Here is a 10,314-nt window from a genome sequence, read left to right on the forward strand (position 1 = left end):
GTGAACACAACACACACCTGGTTAATTACACTGGGCTGTGAACACAAATTTTATTTTGAAAAGACGCCTAGTGAGTTGAAACTGACACGCTGTCCTTAACACGTCCAAAATATCCAAAATAGACATTAGAGGGGAACCTAGAGCGTCATAGTTTGACACACAGGGCATTATTTGCCCTGTGGCATTATTTGATGACTTGTAACTGTCGTTTGATTGTTTCCTCTGCTGAACTTTTAAAATGCTAAATGACGAGTTCAGGCTTGAGCTGAGTAGCTCATCTTCTTGGCTCCAGAACACGTTTCACCTCTCTGAGAAGCAAACTGTTCTTGTGTCTGTTCAGACCGTAAGAAACGATAAATCATCGGGATGCTGTTCATGTTGAGGCTGTAATCAATTTAATTCAAATACTCTCCTGCACATACAATCAGCTACACTCCCAGCATGCTCTGCTTCTCCTGCTGCTCAGCCAGCCATGGAAATGTCTTGTTTGGGTTTGAAGGCAGCAACTGTTTCCAAAACACACAAGTCCTCGAGCAGCATGTCTGACCTCCAGAGATCTGCAGAGAGCTGCGTCAGTATTTGTATCTGGAGACTGGAATGAGTTAAATACTCAGTCTCCATGGGTTCAGTGTGATACTGTATGAAGGCTCCTCCCTCAGGGGGCTGTTGCTTTTACTTTCATGCTGCTGATGAAGAAATGAAAACTGAAAACAGTTTCACATAAATACTCAAGTTCTGTCCAAGTTCATGGTCCCCTGCTTTGATACTGCTGACGCCCAGAACAGAACTGTAGCCAGGATTATAGAAGTACTGAGGTCAGGAGTCTGAGGTCCCCCACTGTGCCCACACGAGTCTGAGGTCCCCCAATGTGCCCACACTGACCGGAAGAAATGTTTCACTCCTTTTATTTTTTCACATTTTCTATATTTATATAGAGTGATGTTTTTGCATGTTGATCTAAATGATGTAAATTCTGCTTCAAAGCGTTGCCCTCAATGCCAGGATAAAATTTTAGTGTAAAAAATACAACATTTTAATTTAAGTTAAAAACTGTTCAGCTTCAAACACTCACAATGTGAAGTTTAAGTGTAACTGTAGAATGTTTAAATCCTCCTCAGGGGCAAACGACAGCCACTCACAAGTTGTAGCTAAATTGGCAGGTGCTAAAATACTCACAATGACAATGAATGGTACATTGTTTACCATGTTCACTGTCTTAGTTTAGCGTGTTAGCATGCTAACCTTAGCTAATTAAACACAGAGCACAGCTGATGGAATGTCATAAGATTTGCAGGTATTTGGTCATAAACCAGACAAATGTCTGAAGCAAACATCGAGACGATCGATCCAATAGTTGTTGAGATGAACTCATATCTACAAATATTAAGCTCATGGTGGGGTTTAGGGAAAAGTCAGGTGATCACCAAATTCAGAAGGATGAATCATCGGAGGAACATGAATGTTTTCTAAATCTCAACCTGTTCAACAGTTGTGAGATATTACAGTCTGGACCAACATGGTGGACTGATGGACAGGCCCATCAGGAGTCTTTGTGTTTGTGTCTCCTGATGAATGGAAGTCCACTACTCTCTCTCTAAGCTCTGTGTTTGGTCTCCAGCACCTCCTGAAGGAAACATCTGTGTCTTTAGCTGCTAAATGCTCCATTATGTTCACCAGCTCGTCTCTAACTGAGTCTGTAGTTCCTCTAACGTTCACTAGTTGCTGCCCAAATAAACTCACTGACTGAATGTGAAACCCCCGTCATGAGTAAGGTACAAAGACCTTGGCGGAGGGAGACTCACCATCCTGGATCCTGCCTGCCAGAGCCTCTGAGCTGAAGCCAGCAAACACCACAGTGTGCACTGCACCAATACGGGCACACGCCAACATGGCTGCCACCGCCAGCGGTGACACCGGCATGTAAATGGCAACCCTGTCCCCCCTTTGGATGCCATGGCTCTTGAGGGTGTTGGCGAGACGGCAGGTTGTCTCCAGCAGCTCTCTGATGGACAGACAATAGATCACTGAGGCTGGAGATGACTATGATATCTTTACTGTCCCTAAAAATACATTTTACTGGAGGAAGAAATAAGAAACCTCAAGGAGAGCAACATCACTTGTACTCAGACATATTGTGTCACATAACTTATACCACAGCAACTTTGATGTTTCTTCATCCTGATTGCCATCTGCAACCGTAGTTATTCATTAAGCAACTTGTGTGACTGTTAAAACTTTACGAGCTGAATGTATGTCTTTTGCACAGACTATAATACATTACATTCCTTTGTATTTATGGTCTGAGATAGCTGAGGCCAACACACTATAATGATAAGATAAAGATCAGTGTCGTCTGCATAGAGGGACAATACAGCTATAGAGAGGTGGAGTCCCTCCGCCTCCAGTGGAACAACAGGACCTCATTAGTAGTTAACAACGAGAGACAAAAACGACGAGAGATTTAAAAACTATTTGTCTGTCATCGTTGGCGAGCAGCCCCGGGGTGGACACCCGGGGGGGGGGGGGGGGGGGGGAGAGTTCATACCTGTAGGTAACCTTCACCTCAGTGCCGGGTTCGTCTCGCTCCCATATCAGAGCCACTCGGTCAGGATGCTTCTCGACATGGACATCCAGACAGTTCACTGAGACACAGAGAAACATACAATTATCAGACTCCACAGTGTTTGGGGGAGAAGAACATGTCAACTTCTTGACATGTGAAGGTTTTGGCGGCAACTAGCGGTGAGGTTGCACACGGTTCCTTTCAGGGAAAACAAAAAAACAATCAAGTTCTATAATGAATAAAGAGAATAAAATAAAAACCATGTGAGGTAAAACCTGGACAGCGTAAGATTAGTCAATTATTTAATTAGCTGCTCAACAGAAAATTCATTGTGAAATACTTTGATAATCAATGAATCATCAAGCACAAATAACAGTCACTGTCAGTTTCCAGCTGCTCCGATGTGAGGATCTGCTGTTATTGTCAGTCAGATATCACCGTCTATTGATTGCATTTGAATTCTTTGGACTGTTGGTTGGAACAAAATAAACATTTGACACTTGGGCTCTGAAAAAAGTTCACATTTTATATATAAAACAATTAATAAATGAATCAAGAAAGTAATTATCAAATCATTTGATAATAAAAAATATATTAAGTTAAGTTCACAAGAAACTTAAAAAAAGATAAAAGTGTTTGTTAATGTGTCGGTGAGAGACTGACTGCTGGAGCCTCAGTGTGTGAATCACAGGTTAAAGGACAGACAGTAGACCCTCGTCTCCCCTGTGCTCTGCAGTAACATCACTGATATCCTGTATATGTCGTGTTGAACAGTAGGCTACCATAAACGCGTGTCATCATCCGAGTCATGTTGAAACTGATGCCGATGGAAACCGGCTTAATTTATTCACTGATTGAAAATTAATCCTAAAACGGGTTTAAGACTGAAGATCCTGTTTGTGTCTCATGCAGCAGGTTCATAAACATCATTTATGTAACAAGAGAAAAGTCCTCCTGTGTCTGCTCTCGTACCACGCAAAATATCCAGCTGTCGTATTGGAATGTAACTGGATTATTATCAGGGACAGAAAAACAACAGAAAGAGGGACAAAGACACAACACGCTCACTGCAGAGACAGTTTATATATACTGCTGTCTCTATATACTGTTATATACTGACTGTCTCTATATACTGACTGTGTCTATATACTGACTGTCTCTATATACTGTTATATACTGACTGTTTATATACCGACTGTGTTTATAAACCGACTGTGTTTATATACCGACTGTGTCTATATATACCGACTGTGTTTATATATACTGACTGTGTTTATATACTGACTGTGTCTATATACCGACTGTGTTTATATACCGACTGTGTCTATATATACTGACTGTGTTTATATACCGACTGTCTATATACCGACTGTGTCTATATACTGACTGTGTCTATATACCGACTGTGTTTATATACCGACTGTGTCTATATACCGACTGTGTTTATATACCGACTGTGTATATATACTGACTGTGTTTATATATACTGACTGTGTTTATATACTGACTGTGTTTATATCCTGACTGTGTCTATATACTGACTGTGTTTATATACTGACTGTGTTTATATACCAACTGTGTCTATATACTGACTGTGTTTATATACTGACTGTGTTTATATATACTGACTGTGTCTATATACTGACTGTCTCTATATACTGTTATATACTGACTGTGTTTATATACCGACTGTGTCTATATACTGACTGTGTTTATATACCGACTGTGTCTATATACCGACTGTGTCTATATACCGACTGTGTTTATATATACTGACTGTGTTTATGTACTGACTGTGTTTATRTACTGACTGTGTTTATATATACTGACTGTGTTTATGTACTGATTGTCTATACAGAGTATTTTTACTGTGGTATCAGTACTTTTATTTAAAACAAAGAATTTCTACACAGTGTATTAGTACTTTAACTAACAGAGTACACTGTGGTATTAGTACTTTAACTTCTAACAGAGTACACTGTGGTATTAGTACTTTAACTTCTAACAGAGTACACTGTGGTAGGCTATTAGTACTTTTACAGCAGTGACATATCTGAGTACTTCTTCCTGTTTCTTCCATTACTTGAAGCTTGTGTCACTTTGTTGAAGTAATACCGGAAGTGATCGATGAAAGAACATATGGATTATTGATAAGCGATCCGTTCATCGGATCATTTCTCACCGGACACGTTGAGCTTCCCTCCCAGGAACCAGCAGATCTTCCCGCTGCTGAGATCGCAGTCCTGGACCCGGTCAAACGGTTTCACCCAGCGGAGTCTGTCTGCGGCGGCGGATCCCCAGAACTGATCCGGATCCGTGATCGAGACCCGGTACAGATCCCGGTGGGACAGCCGCGACAGCCGGGAGCTCCAGGTTCCCGGTGGTGGTGGTGCAGACAGGGAGGAAACCCACCTCTGTTGTCCCGGTCCGGTCCTGGTCTGAACCGGTCCCGGGGTTCTGCAGGTTCTGCAGCGGCTCAGGAGGGTCCTGAAGAGTCCGGTGCTGCAGCTGCTGTGAGCAGCCATGTTGATCTGCGGTCAGAAGAGTCCTGAGCCTCTCACCTGTTCTCAGGTGTGAACGGTCACGTGACTGTTCGAACCAATAAACCGTAAGGTCGTAAAAGATGGAAAGAGTCACAACTAGTTTAGTTCTGAGTGAGAAGAACTGAAGTTACTGACCAGATTTCACATGATATTAATATGAATTCATATTATTGATTTAATACTAATAATATTAATATCATTATTAATAATAATAGTGCTGATCCTTATGAACAATAACTCCTCTTTTGGTCGTGTTCCATTGGTTCGGGTCAGGGCAGTTATTGATCAGTTATGACGCTTTATGAACTGTGTAGTTTAACGTGATCCTTTGTCTCCTGGTTAACGTTCATTAGACTTTCGGTCACTTTCATGTTGAACGTTACAGTTTCAGTCTTTCATGTTAAAAACTATGAAATAATAATAAAAAAAGACTTATTCTACAACTATTACTACTAATACTACTATTACTACTACTGCTCTTACTAACACTACTAGTACTACTCCTCCTAATACTAATACTGCTACTATTACTACTCTTACTACCACTACTAGTACGACTACTACTTCTCTGTGTTGTCTCTCATGTCTGCTCAGTAAATGTGAAACTATAGCCAGCAGCTCGTTAGCTTAGCTTAGCATAAAGACTGGAAACAGAGGGAAACTGCTAGCCTGGCTCAGTCCAAAGGTAATAAAGTCTGAGAAGCAGCTCTTCTACAGTTTATTCAACGTGTAAGTACAGTACATCAGAGAGGTATTACTGTACTTCTTAGGTTATACTTTACCTTTGTATTGATGTTACTGTTATTGTTTTACATCAATAAACCTATTATCATGATCATGTTCCTTTATTTATTCATTTAAAGTCTTCTTTGACATTCTGTATATAAATGAAGCACGGCACCATAAACATGTCATCTCTGAAAATGATGCTTCACAATAACCATTCATATTTAATGAGCCATTTTCTCTGTAACCCTGAATACACAATAAATACACATCTCTCAGCTCTTTGTTCCTGTTTTTATTGTAATATGAGGCATTATCATTTGAAGTCATAACAAAAACATGAAAGAGTTTGTTTTGCTGCTGTTCAGTGCCCTCTGACCTCAGATCTGCTTTAATCTTTAATACCTAATCACACGTAATTCCCACTTGACATGGTAATTGAGGGTGGTCTCTGTAATCCAGCGGTGATGCAGACCTGAGGTCAGATTACAGGATGTGTACAGCAGTTAATCCACCTCTGTGTTTGTACTATACATGTAATCACCTTTATGACTTCAGTGATCTGCTGATAGACGAGAACAACATCATCTCATCCTGTTCGTTTCTCTGTTAAAGAGACGCGACACCAAATCCATTGTTATGTTCAGTGGAACCGATGAGGTCAGAGGTCAGCGTCTGCTTCAGGTGAGCTTTGGTCTGCAGGTGAGCCTTCAGGAAGGTGAGCAGGCGGAAGTGTTTCCCACAGCTGCTGCAGCTGTAGGGTGTCTCCCCGCTGTGGATGCTGCGGTGCCTCATGAAGCTGGTGGCCAGGTTGAAGGTCTTGGAGCAGAGGGTGCACCTGTAGGGTTTCTCTCCGGTGTGGGTGTACCTGTGGTCCTTCAGCTGCTGCTTCATGCCGTAACTCTTCCCGCAGACGTCGCAGTGGAAGGGCTTCTCCCCCGTGTGGCTCCTCTGGTGGATCCTGAGCTGCGACGGGTGGGGGAACTTCTTGCCGCACACCTCGCAGGCGATGACGGCGTCCGCAGCCGCGAGCCCGTCGGCGGGCAGCTCGTGCGAATGCCTGCTGATGATGTGGCTCTTCAGGCAGCGGTACGTCTTACCGCACATGGAGCAGAGCGGCCTATCTCCGGTGTGGACGGCCTGGTGGCTGCGCAGGTTGGCGGCCTGGGTGAAGCCCTTCCCGCAGGTGGAGCACCGGTACGGCCGCACCTCCCGGTGCACCAGCTTGTGCCGCGTCAGGTGGCCAGCGTGGTAGAAGCTCTTCCCGCAGACGTCGCAGACGAACGTCTTGTCGAAGTGGGTGGTCCGGTGCGTCTTCAGCGTGCTGAGGCCGGAGTAGCCTTTACCGCAGACGTCGCAGTGGCAGGTCTTCTCCCCGGTGTGCCGCGCCTTCACGTGCAGGTCGCGGTGGGCCTTGTGGTTGAACCTCTTGGGGCAGTAGTCGCAGGTGTACGGCAGCAGCCCGTGCTCTTTGATCGTGTGCTCGCGGAGTCTCAGGATGCCAGAGAACGCCGCGCCGCACACCGAGCACACCGGGTGGGACTTCCTCTGGTGGTCCGAGAGTCGCTGGCTGGTTGGAAACAGCATCCCACACTGAGAACACCGCCGGTGGCTTTCTGTCGGCTCATCCAGAGATGAGTCGGCGGCTTTTTTACGGCGTTTCCTGCCGCGTGCTGCTGAGACTCCGCCCTCTGTTGGCGGCCGGGCGTACTCGTGGTCGGGGACATCGGCCGGAGGGGGAGGGGGGGAGGAGACGGTTTTATTTTCACCTGCATCAAAAGGAAGAGTTGGTCTGTAATTAGCAGCTGAAATGTTTAAAATGTAACGAATGACGTCGGGTAGACTCACCGTTAGCGTTAGCGTTAGCATGGCCCTGCAGAGACAGCAGCAGACCCGTGGAGTGGACAGCAGCGCTCTACAGAGACAGAAAACAGTGAGCGGTGTTCAGAGGCTTCAGAGGATCTCACTCTGCTCAGGACTCACTCACTGACCCCGTAAACCAGGATGTAGGTGTGTCCTGTGGGGGGGCGCTCACGTCCACCTGGAACACAAACAGATTCAGTTCTTGGTTTTTAAATTATTATTATTGCTTTATTCAGTGTTTAGAGGAGGAGACCTCTGTGGTAAAAACCTCCTGAAGACAACAACTCACCTCCTGGTGTCTCCTTCTGGTCTCCTGGTGTCTCCTTCTGGTCTCCTGGTGTCTCCTTCTGGTCTCCTGGTGTCTCCTTCTGGTCTCCTGGTGTCTCCTTCTGATCTCCTGGTGTCTCCTTCTGGTCTCCTGGTGTCTCCTCCTTCTGGTCTCCTGGTGTCTCCTTCTGGTCTCCTGGTGTCTCCTTCTGATCTCCTGGTGTCTCCTTCTGGTCTCCTGGTGTCTCCTTCAGGTCTCCTGGTGTCTCCTTCTGGTCTCCTGGAGGCTGAACCATCTTCAGGATTTTATCAACAGCTCTGACACACAAACTGTCCACCAGAGCGCCGAGTTTTTCCTGAAAGAAAAGAGGAAAATGGTTTTAAAAGACGTTTACCACGTTCACAGTGTGTAGTAGTACTTTTACTACAGTGTGTAGTAGTACTTTTACTGCAGTAACGTATCAGAGTACTTCTCACTGCTGACAGACACTTTCACGCCTTTAAGTTGAATTGTTTGTAATAATGTTGGATTATAAGTTAGCTAACAAACAGGAACCTCTTAAATTCGAACATCTTAGAGTTTGGTGGAACTAACGACACGAGGGCCGAGTGTGAATTATTTTATTAATTAATTTTAATAATTTAATTATTATTATTTATTTGTTTACAGCTAATTTAACAGTTAACTTCAAACTGACATTTCTTAAATTATGATATTTTTAATGAAGTTTGGTAAACAGTTAACCTAACGACCAATAGAGTCGTAAACACCGGAAACAGTTAACCTAAAGTTAGCCGTTAGCTACAGTTAGCGCAGTTAGCTTGCCTCGGTTTCTGGACGTGGTTTCCTCAGAGAGACTGTAAATATCTCCGTCCTCAGCGCCTGCAGCAGGTCGTTCACGATGAGTGTGAGTTCACTTCTAAAAGTGATCAAATCCGACATGTTTAACAATTCCTGCACTTACCAGCCGGCTAGCTTAGCAAAAAAACACAACGGCTGGAGCCAACGGTGCGGATAAAGGAAGTGACGTAGTTGTCTCCTCCAACGGCTAATGGCCTACAAATTAAAAGCACTGGCTTTTTTTGAATCGTCACATACATAAAAGTTGATCTGTATTAACTCAAAAACTACGCGTTTAAACTGCTACAGACTACAACATACAAATACAAGTGTTTGGGTTTTATAACAGTATTTTTTTTAAACAAGATTAAAAGATTTAATATCTTTATAGTTATTTTATTTGGTAAAGTTGTGGTGCTGAAGTATGGAGGACTAAAGCTGTCATTATAATAAACAAATAAATAACTCAATAAATACAATAACAAAGAAATACATGTAGCATTATTCTTACAAGAACATGAAACATATTTTATGTATTTTTAAACACCAGCATGTCGATAAAACATGTTTCTAATAATTAGTCTGATTAATGCTCAGTGTTTGTGCTCTGTCGAAAAATCCCAGTGATTCCAAAAATACTTTGTTTATTCATCAATCATCTGCTGTACATACATGTTACTGATGATAGTGACAATAATAATAATAATAATAATAATAACCTTTTAAAATAGGACATTTAAATGACATTCATTCACAGAGCTTCAGACAGTCAAACTATAAACACAACAGGAATAAAACATGAAATAGCCTCTTATTCTTTCAACAACACGGATATAAAACATACTCTCAGTACAATACAATAATAAACACTGACATCCTCCACTGTTAGTCCGGTGCTGAGTCGATGTGACGGCGGCGTAACATTAGTTATCATCAAATATTAGCTAAAGGCTAATATGTTAGCATGCTAACCCCAGGGTAGCATTTCAATGATATATATTTTATTTCTCCTTAATGTCTGTTCTCTCATTGGCTCCTCTCTTAGTGAACAGCCAATCAGATCTCTGTGTTCGTCTCCGACCTTCAGCTGCGATCGTCTGATTCGCTACCGCTGTGCCGCCGCAGTGAGGAGGCGGGCCTTATCGAGCTCCCGACCTCCTGCTGCTGTTTGGAGGAGCTGGACAGGTCGATGGCCACCTCCTCCTCCGTCTCCTCCTCCTCCTCCATCACCAGCAGCTCCTCCTGCTCCTCCCGAGTCTCGTGATGAGCCTCCCGAGTCTCGACGCTGCGTCGCACCGAGGAGTCGCAGAACGAGTCGGAGCGAGTCGAGTCCGACTCCCGAGGACTCGGACACTTTTTGGTTATTTCTTGAGACTTCTTGTGCATTCCTGTGAGGACAGAGACAGAGATTCAGTCCAGTCGGCACCATTTATATACATCTGTATTAATATATATACAGTATATGAATATATAGATATTCATATATATAAAGATGAATATATGTGTATATT

General features: G+C 43.4%; 4 protein-coding genes across 4 annotated transcripts; all 4 read right to left on the bottom strand.

The window, feature by feature from the left end:
- Nucleotides 1–13: 13 nt before the first annotated feature.
- On the bottom strand, nucleotides 14–5,122 carry LOC116377927 (acetyl-coenzyme A synthetase 2-like, mitochondrial). Its single transcript, XM_031839689.1, has 3 exons — nucleotides 4,746–5,122; nucleotides 2,546–2,642; nucleotides 14–2,002 (listed from the first exon to the last, which is right to left on the bottom strand). Exons 1-3 carry the CDS (start codon nucleotides 5,086–5,088, stop codon nucleotides 1,762–1,764), a joined length of 681 nt encoding a protein of 226 aa, XP_031695549.1. The 5' UTR covers nucleotides 5,089–5,122; the 3' UTR covers nucleotides 14–1,761.
- A 991-nt stretch (nucleotides 5,123–6,113) lies between these two features.
- Nucleotides 6,114–7,867, bottom strand: LOC116377929 (zinc finger protein 708-like). The gene is made up of 2 exons (XM_031839691.1): nucleotides 7,824–7,867; nucleotides 6,114–7,747 (listed from the first exon to the last, which is right to left on the bottom strand). The coding sequence occupies exon 2, from the start codon at nucleotides 7,699–7,701 to the stop codon at nucleotides 6,442–6,444; it is 1,260 nt and encodes a 419-aa protein (XP_031695551.1). The 5' UTR covers nucleotides 7,702–7,747; nucleotides 7,824–7,867; the 3' UTR covers nucleotides 6,114–6,441.
- On the bottom strand, nucleotides 7,812–8,980 carry LOC116377928 (SUMO-interacting motif-containing protein 1-like). Its single transcript, XM_031839690.1, has 3 exons — nucleotides 8,789–8,980; nucleotides 7,985–8,318; nucleotides 7,812–7,873 (listed from the first exon to the last, which is right to left on the bottom strand). The coding sequence occupies exons 1-3, from the start codon at nucleotides 8,903–8,905 to the stop codon at nucleotides 7,812–7,814; spliced, it is 513 nt and encodes a 170-aa protein (XP_031695550.1). The 5' UTR covers nucleotides 8,906–8,980.
- A 468-nt stretch (nucleotides 8,981–9,448) lies between these two features.
- Nucleotides 9,449–10,191, bottom strand: LOC116377926 (visual system homeobox 1-like; the record flags this gene model as incomplete). The annotated part of the gene is made up of 1 exon (XM_031839687.1): nucleotides 9,449–10,191. A coding segment is annotated over one exon (305 nt), but the record flags the coding sequence as incomplete, so codon positions are not given.
- Nucleotides 10,192–10,314: the final 123 nt, after the last annotated feature.

Source organism: Anarrhichthys ocellatus, unplaced genomic scaffold (assembly GCF_004355925.1).
Source record: "Anarrhichthys ocellatus isolate YVR2014 unplaced genomic scaffold, GSC_Weel_1.0 scaffold1856, whole genome shotgun sequence".
Taxonomy (NCBI): Eukaryota; Metazoa; Chordata; class Actinopteri; order Perciformes; family Anarhichadidae; genus Anarrhichthys; species Anarrhichthys ocellatus.